Below are 17,546 nucleotides of genomic sequence, written 5' to 3'. Positions count from 1 at the left end.
TTTTAATACCCTTGATTTCAGAAGAAATAATGAATGAGCAGGTGTCCACAAACATTTGGACACGTGTATCTACTCTCTGTTTACCTTCTATGAGTTTCAATGTACCTCAGTAAACTGTCCTCTGAACAGAAAGTACTCACAGTGTCTACGATACGTCTTCTCAGCTTTCTGCAGTTTTTGCTTATTTCTCCCTTTGAGGAAAACAATGATCGGCACTGATACGAGTAACAGTCCTGCTGCTGCTGCTGAAAAACTGATGATGGGAACCAAAACTGTCGGAACATTTACACTTCAGGAGAACTAGTCCAGAAAAACGATGAGCTCATCTTATTACTGTAACTTTCACAGTGACGGCCAAGAGTTCCGTGTTGGAGGATCTAAAAGAGTGTGAAGACACAGTTACTTCATAAACACAAATGTAGTTTCCCTGGTGGACATAATCAGCCTCAGGGAAGGAGAAGGTGGTGGAGTGGTTAACAGCTGACTGAGTTTTGGTGATGCTGGATTCACCACTGAACTCCAGGTGGAAGGAGCCTCCTGGATACTGCGGTTGAACGGAGCAGATGATGGAGCTGTAGCTCCTGGTCACTTCAGGCCCTTCAAGCCACCAGTGAAACACTGGTGAAGCACTGAAGGAGATGTTGGGCTGCAGCAAATTCACTGGAAAAGAAGAGGAACTGGTATCAGTAGCTGTAAACTGGTACAACATTTACACAGGCCACATTGTGATTGCAGCAGCTCACCCACAGTGGCTGTTCACACACACAGCAGTTCTCTGTGGGAAGGCAGCTACTGTTTGGTATCTGTCTGGCTGTCATCAGCTCACAATCAGTTAAGTTGCTCTACTAAAAATAGATAATGGACTGAATTCAGCATCTTTAAGGTGCACCTATTTCTGACACAGATGTGCAAACAGCACTCAGCTTGTCTAGTGCTTGTAGAAAAGTACTGCTATTAGAATAGGACACTTTTTATGGAGCAGATAGTAAACATGAACCTGCTTGCGCCATGCCTGATGTCAGGCGTGGGTTAGAGGGGTATAAAACCACCCAGCATTGAGCTGAATTATGGTGGTGCTCCATCTAATAGTTTTAGATGGGATGAGTTGGGGAGTTGGGGATGAGGTGGTGGGGTGGTGATCATCCAACATCCTGACCTCACTAACGCTCTTGTCACTGAATGCAATAAAATCCTCACAGCAATGCTCCTCCAAACTCTAGTAGAAAGCCTTCTTCCCTGAACAGTAGAGACAGTTACTCCAACAAAAGCAGGATAAATACTTTTTTTATATCCTTCATTTAGAAGAAACAATGAATGAGCAGGTGTCCAAATACTTTTGTCCATATAGTGTAAATCACAGAATTCTTGATTTAGCGCTAATTAGTATAATATAATATTCTCTTTAATTTTCATTGGTTCTTATAACTTCTTATAGTCCATACCTGTTCTCTAAACAGAGCAGCACATGCTAAGCACAAAACTGGCCGGGTGTGAATCCAGTAGTGGCACACTTTTTTATGGACGTTTTTAGACAGCCAGTAGCAATCCGTGCTGCTCACATATGATTACAGAAAGCTGCTACTACTACTGCAGTCAGACGAGCTTATTATAAAGTCATTCTCTGTTCTCTTACCCACAGTGATGCTGATGGAGTTGCTCCTGTCTGATTTGTATAAGATGTTACAGTGGTCACAGCTGTACTGGACTGCTTCCCCAGGTGAGACGAGTTTGAGGTGTTTAGGGTGAGCTTTGGGCTCTCCAGGGCGTCTGTTAAAGGAATGTGATTAGTCTCTGATCATTAATGGTGCCAGTTAGTTTTTGTTATTAAGAAACCTCTGACTTCTGACTTATAAAGACTACATGCACAGTAACGTTCCCAGTGTTAAATCAGCACTTAAGTAATCAATACAGTTTAGCTCACCCTTCTAACACTATGCAGTGTAATAGTACAGTCTAATAACAGAAGTTAATGGAAGATCTGTTTGTCTTATTGACCAGAATGCTTCTTGGTCTGCTAGCTTGCATGACATCCAGGTAATCCAAGTACATCCTGGATACATGGGGGTTTTTAATCATGCTTAATATACCAGCTACAGTGGGTGCAAACCTGGTGAAGACAGGAAACGTTTGACCTGTCATTGCCAACAAAGGTTATGTTACTAAGTATTGAGTTGAACTTTTGTTATTGACCAAATACTTATTTTCCACCAAAATTTACAAATAAATTCTTTACAAATCCTACAATGTGATTTCCTGGATTATAGCTGAAGTGTACCTATGATGAAAATTACAGACCTCTCTCCACTTTCTTAAATGATTATTAAATACAACAAATGAAAATCTAAATAAATTAACCTCAAAAAAGAATGACGTTCACCTGTTAATGTTATTATCATGGCGTGTACGGCCAGACCTGAAGGGATGAACACTCGCAGAGATGGAAATCAAAGCAAGATACTTTATTAACCAAATACAAAACAAAGAGATATGAACAGCAAAGTGCAGCAACATGGGCAAAACCATGAACAGAACCAAAACGCGACAAATCAGATGGCGAACAAAACAAACCCGGGACTGGGAGGAGCAGGGAGCTGAACGAGAGTGACACGAGGGGAGAACTACAGGGGAGATGAACACAAAACCACAAGCCTCGCTTGGGCAGAGAGGGGAGATACAAAACTAAGGACAGAGCTGAACTCTGTGTACAAACGAAGGTAGCTGGGGAACTAGCCGCTAGACCAGCAAGCAAGGCCGACCTAACCTGAACCTGCAGAGTACTAAAACGTAGGTCGCCTTGGAACCTGAGCAGGAAGCGAATGTAACACGCTTGCCTCTCGAAACAGACTATGGTATCGTAAACACACAGGGGTAGCTGGAGAGCCAGCTGCCAGACTAGAAAGCAGGGCAGACCTAACCTGAACCTGCAGAGTACTGCCTAAAATGTAGGTCGCCTTGGAACCTGAGCAGGAAGCGAACGTACCTCGCTTGCCTCCGAGTCAGACGGAGAATCTCTCCTAAACATGGACCGCAAAACTAGAGCTGAGCTGAACACGCCAGTAACGTGTGATGAATCCCAGAGCGTCACAGGGATTCCAGCCGAGTCAATTCACGGCAGAGAACAAAGGGAACTACACTCCTTTCTCCTTACTCCCAGTCCCAGGTGAAACACATGAACAATGAATCAACACAAATAAACAGACACGATCAGGAAGTCCCTATTTGGGCCTGTGGGCAGCGGCTCGGGATCGCCCCGGGGGAGGGCACGATAACGAGGGCCTGACAGTTATAGCTTTATGGTAACAGTAGGGGGCATGGGTCATCTTTCAGAAACAATATTCTGTAGACAACAGTAAACAATTATTTAATACTTAAATATACTTTTGTAATTTGTAATTACACTGATTATTCTTATGTATATGATTATTTAATATATTTTTAATTATAATAATTTTATTTTTGAACATCCAGTGAACAGTTTAAACTCACCGAGCATATCGAGAGTCTCTACACCCAACTGAATGATGCGTGGAAGAATCGCCATCTAGCGATCATTATATGTCAGTAACAGCTTCCTTTTTAAAGACTCGCTTCCCGGCGCTTCTCGTGACATTCAGGGTGAGATGGTAAATATTTGTTGTCGTTCCTTGTGTAACATTTCCTATATTTAATTTAACATAAAACACGACTCATATGAGGGGTTAGGTTGGGTGGTGTGAGCAGTTTAACTGAACCCTACGCCTTCAAATATTTCTTTAACTAGAAGCTGAGTGAATATTTACTGCTGGAAGGTCTAATTTACACTGGAGAGTGATATCATTTTCCTTTATGCTTTAAAAATTAAATTCTTTAGAAATTTGGATTCAGTTTTTATTACACACTGTGCTGTAATGGCTCCTGCGAGCTTAAGACTCTCCACAGGGGGCGCCATTAGCGCAGCAATGTACTTGAAGTACTTGAGCAGCTTTGGTGTAGAGATGCTCACTGAGAAGCTTTTCAGAGTATTAACACAGTTCAGTGCTGTTGAAGCATTTGACTCCTGACTCCATGCTGCCACCTAGCGTCTAGTTTAATCTCCTACAATGACTGTTTCTGTCGTTTAATACAACTACACCTTTCATACAACGCAAATGTCAATTTGATGTTTCCAAAATTAAATTAATATACCACTGAACTGATATAATTCTCATTCTTATTAACCACCGAAAAAAAAAAAAAAAAAAAAAAAAAACTTTATTTGACCTAAAAATGTCTCTCTCTCTTTTTTACACACTTTCACACATTCTGGAAAGTAGGCGTCAGAGGGACTGAGACAAAAGTATTAAGTTATTCAGACAAAATCTAAGATAAAAGTCTTTATTAATGGATCAGTGTATAAATGTAGCCGGTCCTCTTTACATCCGGGATACCCGTCCACGACTCTGCGTTGTGTCCAGCTGCACAAAGAAACGGGCTGGACTCTGTCTGCTGGTTCAGCCTGGTTCTTCTCTTCGACCATGCTCCAGCCCGTCTAAATGAAATGAAAAGATGCAGTTCACTAAAGAGAAGCAGCCTCTGTCTCCTCATTCATGCTGCAGCACAGACTAGCTGAGCTACAGGCTAAGCTTAATACACTGCATTCAACCCATATTCACTTCCTAATCAATGCTGAACGAGTCTGTGTGTGTCTGTTGTGAGTGTTGGACCCTCATCTGTTTAGAAGCATACTGTCCTAATTGCTGCTGCTCCAACATTGCATTTAAACCACTCCCATTTGTTCAAAGGTGAAATTTCCAGTAGTGAAATATCTTCAATTAAGCAAAAGGTTACTATTAAATTTCCTAATTGAATTCAAAGGTGATTTACATTTGTTCAAAGAGAGGAAGAAGGGAACTGAACAGTGATTAGTTAAAGGAGATGCTGAAATTTCACAACTTTAAATACTATCCGTCATATTGTGAGAGATTAACCAGTAGTGTAGCCTTGAACACTGAGCATTATTAGAAGCATTAAACCAGGTGTACTGTCTGGCATTGGGGTTTCTTGTCCTCCAACAGTTTGTCAGATTAGTATTGGAGACTAAGTTATTGAAAATATAATCAAAAAGATGCTGCTGCTGCCCTCTAGAGGGAAGATGGTCAACTGAGTCGTCTGGAACTACAATAAAGTCTTCTCCTATAACCACCTGATCTGTCCAGTATTTTACCTCCCATTACTTTATCTTCCTACAAAGGTCTGCTTAAAATAGCCTAAACCTCAGCTGAATCTAAAACTGACACTAAGCCTAACTTTAAATCAACTCTTAACCTCAGCTGAACCTAAAACTGATGTCAGGCCTAACTTTTAATCAAGCCTAACCTGAGCTGAACCTAAAACTGACACTAAGCCTAACTTTAAATCAAGCCTAAACCTCAGCTGAACCTAAAACTGATGTCAAGCCTAACTTTAAATCAAGTCTAAACCTGAGCTGAACCTAAAACTGACACTAAGCCATGGTGGACATTTTTTAAATAAGCAGAAATCACTATTAATGCTCCAAAGTAATATATTTATTGAAAAGCTTTCGGCCGGGGAGAAGCTCCTGGCAAATACTCCGAGATCTCTGAAGGTTGACCAAGTTACAAAAGGTCATATATATCTTCCCAAAGGGGTGTTGTCACTTTCCATTGATTCACAGAAGAAAAAGAAGTTATTGAAGCGCATTGGTTACACCTAACTGTGATATGAATAAACAAAAGGGCGTTAACATACGTGCATAATTAATGAAGAGGAAGGAAGCTCAAATATGTTTTTTAGAAGCCCCTCACACCTGGAGATACCCAAACGAGTTGGTATACAACTTCGAGGTCACTTGAACAATAACTCACTGTGGCCAGCATAGAGAAAACAGATAAGGTCTACACTTGGGATCGGAGGAGTAGCTAGTTTGTTCCACTCCGGCTGAAGGGGAGTAACTGATTTGTGGTCTCCTTCATATGGAGCAGTAAAAGTCCACCCGAAAGTTTTGATTAAGTGCGTAGGTCTAGTAGTATGTTAGCCTGGATATAATTTACTAAGAGAATGATGATGAAATGAAATACATATGGTATATGTGAGTGATAATAGATCACCTGACTATGTACTACTATGATCTCAAAACCACATTTCCTCCCTTTAAACATAAAATGTCAAACAAAGATTCTAACTGTTCAGAACTAGTTGATCTGAATTTAGATCTATGTCCACGATTCCAATGACCTCTACATGTCATAAAATCTAATACAATTGTTCATAAAGATAGGAGAGCACGAAGTATAAGTAAGAACAAGTGTAACATAAAGGTCAAAGTCCTGTCTGTTTCCCTAAAGAAAATTTTAACACACTAGACGGAAAACAGTGGAAACAACAACAAACTTGTCGACAAGCATCTGCTTCTGGGCCACTACTCCGGGCCAGCGTTGGTTTTCGTGGCATGGAAACAACCGTCTTCTGCCTAGTGGAGTTTTGCACTACATAGGAGACGTTGGGCATAACAGGGAGAGGTTACTAGCACGTAATCTGATCACCTGGATCTTCAGTTTTAGACACAAAGCTGTCTGGAACAGTCTCTCTCTTGCAATGTGAGCAGTGGATCCATGAGCCTTCCTTCGACAGGCTTTCACTACCACCCAGTCACCGACTTTCACAGAGTGTAGAGGACCCTCAGCACTCAGTGGCAACACCTCTTTCACCTGTGAATGAATAGACTGAAGAGTTTTGCACAGTGCACTCATATAATCAATCATGTGATCATCGACCTGCTGTAGAGAGCATTCAACTGGCCTGTAAAGAGAAAGGTTAGGAAAACCACATAATACTTCCATTGGGCTCAGTCCTGTTTGGCGGTTTGAATTATTTGATGGTCTGGTTTAGACGTTCCCATGCACCAGCCGACTGCATTTTGATAAACGCAATGTGTTTTCCAAATCAATTTTCAAAGCACCAGAAAGATGTTGGATCAGTTTGTTCTAAAAGTGCTTGCCATTGTCTGATGAAATTTTTACTGGAACTCCAAAGGAAGTACTCTAGTAATTACTTCCCTTAGCAAGCATTTTGCTACTGCGAGTGTGTCTTGTTTTCTACATGGAAAGCACTCTGGACATTTGCTGAACAATGATTATCAGACAATACCAGTAATTTTGGCATGGTGTTAGCTCAATGAAGTCAATCATAATGTGTTCAAATGGAAAATTTGGAGTAGGATGTGCCGATTGAGCTGTCGTGTCATTTTCCCTATGTTATGTTCATACAAATGACTCAGGATTTGCAAAACTTTTCTGCAAACGTTGAAAAACCTGGCGCCAACCAGTGCTTGTTCGCTGTTGCTACCATCGGTCCTTTTGAAACATGGTCCAATCCATGTATCAATTTCGCCAAAAAGGGAAAGCAAAAGCTTGGAAGTGCCATGCGGCCCCTTCAGATTCACACCACAATCCTGATTGTGCATCATTCTCGACACAATACATCATATTCATTTATGTAACAATTTCTTCTGCTAATTAAAAATTATTCCTGCCTGAAAGACCAGAAAACAACATTCAAACATTTTTAACCACTAAAACCATTGAAGTCCTATAATTGTTGATTAAAAGTGTGTTGAGTTGTTTTCTTCTGTTGCCCGCCAAGTGACGGCATTTCACCACTAGATTACAGTGTATCCTTTTTGATGTGATTTTTTTCAACAAGTGGAATTAAGAAATAGCTACAAATATTGATCCCATAATGTCCAGGAAAAGAAAAATTGATGCCGATGGAAGACAGTTTCAAGAGAGATGGGAAGGCGAATACATGTTTGTGCTTCAAGGAGAAAAAAACGGTATGTCTTGTGTTATGAGGCGGTGGCAGTTGTCAAGGAGTACAATCTACGTCTGCACTTTGATACCAAACACGGAGCTAAGTATGCCAAAGTTAGCCTTCAAGAAAAGCAACAAATTGTACAAGAATTAAAAGGCAAACTGCGATCGCAGCAGAATATGTTCACAAGAGCTACGGCCCAAAACAACGCAGCTGTGAAAGCCGGCTTTATTGTAGCTGAAAAAAACTTGCACATCTAAGTCTTTTTCAGAGGGTGCATTTTTGAAGCAGTGTATGCTGAAGGTCTGTGAGCAGCATACACAGACCTGGCAACACAGCTGGCCGCAGAGACGCGCAACTACATCACCTTTTCATTAGCGCTTGATGAAAGCACAGGCAGCACGGATACAGCGCAGCTATCCATTTTCATTGGAGGCGTGAAGTCGGACCTCTGTCACTGAAGAGCTGTTGGATATAGCTGCCATGCATGGGACCACAACAGTACGGGACATTTTTGATGCGGTGGAGAAGTCCTTAAGTAAAAATGCATTGCCCTGGCAAAAATTGGTTGGATTAACCATAGACACCGCACCTGCAATGTGTGGAGGAAAATCGGGCTTGGTTGGACTAATGAAAGAGAAAATGCAGAAGAGTCAAGTCAAGTCAGATTTATTTGTATTGCGCTTTTTACAACTGTTGTCGTCACAAAGCAGCTTCACATAAATAGTGATTAATAAAAGAGAGACAAAGAAGAAATAACGAATCAAAGACCCCCAATGAGCAAGCCAATGGCGACAGTGGCAAGGAAAAACTCCCTCAGAGCTGGAGGAAGAAACCTTGGGAGGAACCAAGACTCACAAGGGGGACCCATCCTCCTCTGGCCAGAACTATTTAAACATTAATAATAAAATTTCCAAACCAGATACAACAGATAGTTAAACATGTTTTTAACATGGTCGCTAAACAGGTAGCAGTGGTAGGCGTGTGAGCCGCTGGTCTGCTATGGGTGGTGGTGGGTCGGGGGCCTGCTGGTTGGACCGTAGGTGGCAGCTGGTTTGACGAAGGTAGAGGGGACCTTAACGGGCAATCTTCCAGCAGGTCGGGCCGGGTGGCCATTTACTCGGAGAGGGTAAAGAGAGAGGGTTAATTCGGAGAGGAATTTTATGGAGAGCAGAGAATGTTGGTCAGTATCAGATTGTGTCTGACGACTCCGGCAGGTTTGACTATTACAGCCTAATTAAAAGGAGAGAGCCAGAGGGTAACACGGACACGGGAGCACCCATCTGCTCCACCGTCAACAAACCTGAGTGATCGCGTGTAAGCTGCGAGACCACAGCTCCAGCATCTCAGTGTACTTCAATTCCCTGGGTCTAATAAATTCTTTATGTGATGTGATTTTCAGAATTTTTTTTCCTCATTTTGTCTCTCATAGTTGAGGTCTACCTATGATGTCAATTACAGGCCTCTCTCATTTTTTTAAGTGGGAGAACTTGCACAATTGGTGACTGACTAAATACTTTTTTTCCCCACTGTAGGAGAACTTTGTAGTTCTAGAATTACAGATTGTAGTCCTCCTATTTCTCTGCATACTTTATTATGTAAAGTATCCTGTACGATTAGTGTGAGCTGAAAACATGGAACATGGGTTCAGAAACAAGTGCAACTAATAACATTCAGTGGCCAGTGAATTGTAAACGGTGCCCATTACTTCTGGGATGAGCTGGGGAAACTTTAATCTTTCAGTTGGGGATGAGGTTGGGTGATGATCATCCAATATTCTGACCGCACCAATGCCCTTGTTGCTAAATACAATCAAATCTTTACAGTGATGCTCCAAAATTTAAGATTCTGAAATCTCAAATAAAATATATTATAAATATAGATCATAACACATACAGACCTGTTTACAATGTAAATCTCTTTCAAATATCTGTCCTTATCCCTGTACAAATTATAGCAAAAAAGTAGTAGCAGCACTTTATTATATTAAAAATAGTATATTATATTTCATCTTAATGTTTCACCTCTAGATTTCAAACTGCAATTCATACTTATTTATTTCCACTTTCATTATTATTGTTATTATTAGTAGAAGGAGGAGGAGGATTAACAATGGACTTACAATAATAAACAATAATTCACACAAACTCAAGAGAAGGAGAGAGGTGAAGAGCTAAAAAGTGGAGCTAAAATGAGATGATTAAACAGTGAAGCAGAAAAAAACCCGCTTTAAAAACTACAGAGCTGTAAATCAGAACCTCTACTCCCACTGTCTCCCACTGCTTCCTTTACCTTCACTAAATAAGTCCTGTCTGCTTCAGACCGGAAATTCAGTTCTGCTTGCTGGTGCTACATCTCCATCTGCTGGAAGCTAATCAGTTCATAGACCTCCTGGAGAAGATCGTTCCAGAAAAATGACTTTAATCTTACGTTTATCTCAGCAGTGTTAATATTAAAATTATCTCAGCAGTGTTAATATAACATTTATCTCAGCAGTGTTAATATTACATTTATCTCAGCAGTGTTCATTTTAAAATGATCTCAGCAGTGTTAATATTACATTTATCTCAGCAGTGTTAATATTAAATATATCTCAGTAGTGTTAATATTAAATATATCTCAGCAGTGTTAATATTAAATATATCTCAGCAATATTAATATTAAATATATCTCAGCAATATTAATATTAAATTTATCTCAGTAGTGTTAATATTATTTTTTTTCTCAGCAGTGTTAATATTACATTTATCTCAGCAGTGTTAATATTAAATATATCTCAGCAGTATTAATATTAAATATATCTCAGCAATATTAATATTAAATTTATCTCAGTAGTGTTAATATTATTTTTTTCTCAGCAGTGTTAATATTACATTTATCTCAGCAGTGTTAATATTAAATATATCTCAGCAGTATTAATATTAAATATATCTCAGCAGTATTATTATTAAATATATCTCAGCAGTGCTTTGTCAGGTCCACAGGCTTCAAGGTCCAGGACTTTTATATTATATACACTGATATACACTATCTCACTATCTCGCCTGACACCCTGACTCCCAACCAGCCTCAGGTGGCTTTCAGGTTTAGCTCATGTTAGTTTGTCTCGTTTGTTTGGTTTATTCATTCGTTCTTGTTATTGCTGCATTCTTGTTTCCCCTGTTTGGTTTAATAAAGTCTTGCATCGCACCATGAGTGTTCACCCGTCATTGTCCTAACCAGTCCTGACCCAGCAGTGTTAATAATCTTACATTAATCTCAGCAGTGTTAATAATCTTACATTAATCTCAGCAGTGTTGATTTTACATTAATCTCAGCAGTTCAAATAATAAATGTATCTCAATAGTGCTAATCCTAAATTTATGATTATGATTAGCACTATTGAGATACGTTTATTATTTGAACTGATGAGAAATTTAGGATTAGAACTGCTGAGAAATTTATCTCAGCAGTGTTAATAATAAATTTGTCTCAGCAGTATTATTACATTTCTCAGAAGTGCTAATCATGCATTTATCTCAGCAGTGTTAATGTTAAATTTCTCAATAGTGCTAAATATTAAATTATCTCAGCAGTGTTAATATTAAATTTATCCCAGCAGTGCTAATCATAAGTTGATCTCAGCAGTGTTAATATTAAATTCATCTGAGCAGTGATCATAACTTTCTCAGCAGTGCTAATCATAAATTTATCTCAGCAGTGCTAATCTGAAATTAATCTAATCAGTGTTAATATTAAATTCATCTGAGCAGTTATCATAACTTTCTCAGCAGCGCTAATCTTATATTTATCTCAGCAGTGTTGATCAGAAATTGACCTCAGCAGTGCTAATCAGAAATTTACCTCAGCAGTGCTAATCCTAAATTTATCTCAGCAGTGTTAATCTGAAATTTCTCAGCCATGTTAATATTAATTTAATTATTAATTTTCTCAGCAATGCTAATCATAATTTTATCTCAATAGTGTTAATAAAAATAAATTCATCTCAGCAGTGCTAATCAGAAATTTACCTCACCAGAGCAATGTTAATTTGACATTTATTTAAGCAGTGTTAATATTAAATTTATCCCAGCAGTGCTAATCATAAGTTCATCTCAGCAGTGCTAATCATAAATTTATCTCAGCAGTGTTAATATTAAATTAATCTGAGCAGTGATCATAAATTTACCTCAGCAGTGCTAATCATAAGTTTACCTTAGCAGTGCTAATCATAAATTAATTTTAGCAGTGTTAATATTACATTTATCTGAGCAGTGATCATAAATTTATGATTAGCACTGCTGAGAAAGTTATCACAGCAATGTTAATATTAAATGCATCTCACCATCTTAAATGTACCTTAGCGGTATTAATCTTACATTTATTTAAGCAGTGTTAATATTAAATTCACCTCAGCAGTGCTAATCAGAAATTCACCTCAGCAGAGCTAATCTTAATTTTATCTCAGCAATGTTAATATGACATTTATTTAAGCAGTGTTAATATTAAATTAATCTCAGCAGTGCTAATCTTAAATTTACCCCTTTTCCACCCTCCACTCAGCAGTGTTAATCTTAAATTTACCTCAGCAGGATTAATCTTAAATTTATCTCAGCAATGTTAATGTTAAATTTACCTCAGCAGTGTTAATCTTACATTTACCTCAGCAGTGTTAATCTTACATTTACCTCAGCAGTGCTAATTTTACATTTACCTCAGCAGTGCTAATCTTAAATTGATTTTAGCAGTGCTAATCATACATTTACCACAGCAGTGTTAAAATGAAATGCATCTCAGCAGTGCTAATCATAAATTTATATCAGCAGTGCTATATATTACATTTATTTCAATAGTGCTAATCTTAAATTTACCTCAGCAGTGCTAATCTGAAATTTATCTCAGCAATGTTAGAAATAAATTTACCTCAGCAGTGTTAATCCTAAATCTTTCTCAGCAGTGTTAATCTTAAATTTATCTCAGCAATGTTAATATTAAATGTATCTCAGCAGTTCTTATCATAAATTTATCTCAGATGACTTAATATTACAATTATCTCACCAGTGCTAATCTTAAAAGTACCTTAGCGGTATTAATTTTACATTTATTTAAGCAGTATTAATATAAAATTTATCTCAGCAGTGCTAATCATACATTTACCACAGCAGTGTTAATCTTAAATTTATCTCAGCAGTGCTAATCATAAATTTATCTCAGCAATGCTAATCATAATTTTATCTCAGCAATGTTAATGACATTTATTTAAGCAGTGTTAATATTAAATTAATCTCAACAGTGTTAATATTACATTTATCTGAGCAGTGATCATAACTTTATCTTAGCAGTGCTAATCATAAGTTTACCTCAGCAGTGTTAATATTAAATTTCTCAAGTGTTAATATTAAATTTATCTCAGCAGTGTTAATATTAAATTAATCTCAGCAGTGTTAATATTAAATTCATCTGAGCAGTGATCATAACTTTCTCAGCAGCGCTAATCCTAAATTTCTCTCAGCAGTGCTAATCAGAAATTCACCTCAGCAGAACTAATCTTAATTTTATCTCAGCAATGTTAATATGACATTTATTTAAGCAATGTTAATATTAAATTAATCTAAACAGTGTTATGACATTTATCTCAACAGTGATCATAAATTTACCTCAGCAGTGTTAATATAAAATTTCTCAGCAGTGCTACTCATAAATTTCTCAAGAGTGTTAATATTAAATTTCTCAGCAGTGTTAATATTAAATTCATGTCAGCAGTGATAATCATACATTTACCTCAGCAGTGTTAACCTTACATTTATCTCAGCAGTGTTAATATTAAATCCATCTCAGCAGTTCAAATAATAAATGTCTCAATAGTGCTAATCATAATCCTAAATTTATCTCAGCAGTGTTAATATAAAATTAATCTAAGCAGTGATCCTAAATTTACCTCAGCAGTGCTAATCATAAGTTTATCTCAGCAGTGTTAATATTAAATTTATCTCAGCAGTTCAAATAATAAATGTATCTCAATAGCGCTAATCATAAATTTCTCAGCAGTGTTAATATTAAATTTATCTTAGCAGTGCTAATCATAAGTTTACCTCAGCAGTGTTAATTACATTTTTCTCAGCAGTGCCAATCCAAAATTTCTCTCAACAGTGCTAATCTGAAATTTATCTGAGCAGTGTTAATATTACATTTATTTAAGCAGTGTTATTAAATTTATCTCAGAAGTGATAATCATAACTTTGTCAGCAGTGTTAATAATAAATTTCTTAGCAGTGTTAATATTAAATTTCTCAGCAGTGCTAATCCTAAATTTATCTCAGCAGTGTAAATCATAAATTTTCAGTAGTGTTAATGTTAAATTTATCTCAATAGTGCTAATCATAAATAGATCTCAGCAGTGCTAATCATAAATTGATCTCAGCAGTGCTAATCAAATTTATCTCAGCAGTGCTAATCAAATTTATCTCAGCAGTGCTAATCATAAATTAATCTCAGCAATGTTAATCATAAATTAATCTCAGCAGTGTTAACATTAAATTCATCTGAGCAGTGATCATAACTTTCTCAGCAGTGCTAATCTTAAATTTATCTCAGAAGTTAATCTTAAACTTATGTCAGCAGTGTTAATATTAAATTTATGTCAGCAGTGATAATCCAGAATTTTTCAGCAGTGTTAATCATAAATTTCTCTCAGAAGAGTTAATATTGCAATTATCTCACCTGCGCTAATCTTAAATATACCTTAGCGATATTAATCTGAAATTTATCTCAGCAGTGTTATTAAATTTATCTCAGCAGTGTTAAATATTAAATTTATTTCAAAAGTGTTAATATTACATTTATCTCACCAGTGCTAATCTTAAATTTACCTTAGCAGTATTACTCTTAAATTTACTTCAGCAGTGCTAAAATTAAATGTATCTCAGCAGTGCTAATAATAAATTTATTTCAGCAGGGCCAATCATAAATTTATCTCCGCGGTGCCAATCATACATTTCTCAGAAGTTAATCTTAAATTTATCTCCGCAATGTTAGTATTACATTTATCTCAGCAGTGATAATCCTAAATTTATCTCAGCAATGCTAATCTGGAATTTATCTCAGCAATGTTAATATTACATTTATTTAAGCAGTGTTAGAAATAAATTTACCTCAGCAGTGTTAATCCTAAATCTTTCTCAGCAGTGTAAATAAGAAATGTATCTCAGCAATGTTAATATTAAATGTATCTCAGCAGTGCTAATCTTAAATGTACCTTAGTGGTATTGATCTTAATTTTATTTTAGCAATGTTAATATGACATTTATTTAAGCAGTGTTAATATTAAATTTGTCTCAGCAGGGTTAGTCATAAATGAATCTCAGCAGTGTTAATATTAAATTAATCTCATCAGTGTTAATATAAAATTTATCTGAGCAGTGATCATAACTTTATCTCAGCAGTGCTAATCATAAATGTATCTTAGCAGTGCTAATCAACATTTTAATATTAAATTTTAATATTAAATTTCTCAGCAGTGTTAATATTAAGTTCATCTGAGCAGTGCTAATCCAAAATTTTTCTCAGCAGTGTTCATCCTAAATGTATTTCAGCAATGTTATTAAATGCATTTAAGCAGTGCTAATCATATATTTATCTTAGCAGTGCTAATCTTAAAATTAATTTCAGAAGTTAATCTTAAATTTATCTCAGCAATGTTAATATTACATTTATTTAAGCAGTGTTATTATTAAATTAATCTCAGAAGTTTTAATATATTTCTCAGCAATGTTAATTTTAAATGTATCTCAGCAGTGTTAATCATCTTGAATTAACCTCAGCCGTGCTAATCTTAAATTTATCTCTGCAGTGTTATTAAATTTATCACAGCAGTGTTAATCTTAAATTTCTCAGCAGTGATAATCATAATTTGATCTCAATAGTGTTAATATTAAATGTCTCAGCAGTGTTAATATTAAATTCATCTGAGCAGTGATCATAAATTTACCTCAGCAATGCTAATCATAAATTTATCTTAGAAGTGCTAATCCTAAATTTTTCTCAGCAGTGCTAATCCTAAATTTGTCTCAGTAGTATTAATCATAAATTTATCTCAGAAGTTAATCCTAAATTTCTTAGCAATGTTATTAATAAATGTATCTTACCAGTGCTAATCATAAATTTCTCAGCAATGTTAATATTACGTTTATTTAAGCAGTGTTGATTTTAAATTTATCTCAGCAGTGCTTATCTAAAATTTATCTCTGCAGTGTTAATATTAAATTTCTCAGCAGTGATAAACATACGTTTACCGCAGCAGTCTTATTCTTAATTTTATGTCAGCAGTGATAATCATATCTTTACCTCAGCAGTGTTAATACATTTATGTCAGCAGTATTATTACATTTCTCAGCACTGCTAATCCTAAATTTATCTCAACAATGTTAATCCTAAATTTATCTCAGCATTGTTAATCTGAAATTTATCTCAGCCATGTTAATATTACATGTATTTAAGCAGTGTTATTAAATTTATTTCAGCAATCATAATCATAATTTTCTCAGCAGTGTTATTATTAAATTAATCCCAGCAGTGTTCATCAGAAAATTACATTTTAAAAATCATACGTTAACTGCAGCAGTCCTAATCTTAAATTTGTCAGCAGTGTTCATATTAATTTTCTCAGCAATGCTAATCATAATTTTATCTCAATAGTGTTAATAAAAATAAATTTATCTTAGCAGTGTTAATTATACATTTCTCAGTAGTGTTAATATTACATTCATCTCATCAGTGCTAATCATAAATGTATCTCAGCAGTGCTAATCATAAATTAATCTCAACAGTGTTAATATTAAATTTCTCAGCAGTGTTAATATTAAGTTCATCTGAGCAGTGCTAATCCAAAATTTTTCTCAGCAGTGTTCATCCTAAATGTATTTCAGCAATGTTATTAAATGCATTTAAGCAGTGCTAATCATAAATTTATCTTAGCAGTGCTAAACTTAAAATTAATTTCAGAAGTTAATCTTAAATTTCTCAGCAATGTTAATATTACATTTATTTAAGCAGTGTTATTGTTAAATTAATCTCAGAAGTGTTAATATATTTCTCAGCAATGTTAATATTAAATGTATCTCAGCAGTGCTAATCATAAATTTATCCAAGAAGAGTTAATATTACAATTAATTTACCAGTGCTAATCTTAAAAGTACCTTAGCGGTATTAATCTTACATTTATTTAAGCAGTGTTTATATTAAATGTCTTAGCAGTGCTAATCATACATTTACCACAGCAGTGTTAATCATCTTGAATTAACCTCAGCCGTGCTAATCTTAAATTTATCTCTGCAGTGTTAATATTAAATGTCTCAGCAGTGTTAATATTAAATTCATCTGAGCAGTGATCATAAATTTACCTCAGCAATGCTAATCATAAATTTATCTTAGCAGTGCTAATCCTAAATTTGTCTCAGCAGTGCTAATCCTAAATTTGTCTCAGTAGTATTAATCATACATTTATCTCAGAAGTTAATCCTAAATTTCTTAGCAATGTTATTAATAAATGTATCTTACCAGTGCTAATCATAAATTTCTCAGCAATGTTAATATTACGTTTATTTAAGCAGTGTTGATTTTAAATTTATCTCAGCAGTGCTTATCTAAAATTTATCTCTGCAGTGTTAATATTAAATTTCTCAGCAGTGATAATCATATCTTTACCTCAGCAGTGTTAATACATTTATGTCAGCAGTATTAATATTACATTTGTCAGCAGTGATAATCATAAGTTTATCTCA

At 35.9% G+C, this 17,546-nt stretch overlaps 1 protein-coding gene across 1 annotated transcript in view; it reads right to left on the bottom strand.

Moving 5' to 3' along the window:
• Window positions 1-322: 322 nt before the first annotated feature.
• The window catches only part of LOC140546232 (uncharacterized), a 367,476-nt gene continuing 350,252 nt past the window's right edge, over window positions 323-17,546 (bottom strand). The window contains exon 3 of the mRNA XM_072669468.1: window positions 323-660. Coding sequence (XP_072525569.1) covers window positions 323-660 — 338 coding nt within the window. The remainder of the gene's footprint in view (window positions 661-17,546) is intronic.

This window comes from Salminus brasiliensis, chromosome 23, assembly GCF_030463535.1.
Source record: "Salminus brasiliensis chromosome 23, fSalBra1.hap2, whole genome shotgun sequence".
Classification (NCBI taxonomy): Eukaryota; Metazoa; Chordata; class Actinopteri; order Characiformes; family Bryconidae; genus Salminus; species Salminus brasiliensis.
The sequence above is the reverse complement of the archived record's forward strand: the minus strand, read 5'-3'. Positions and strand labels throughout refer to the sequence as shown.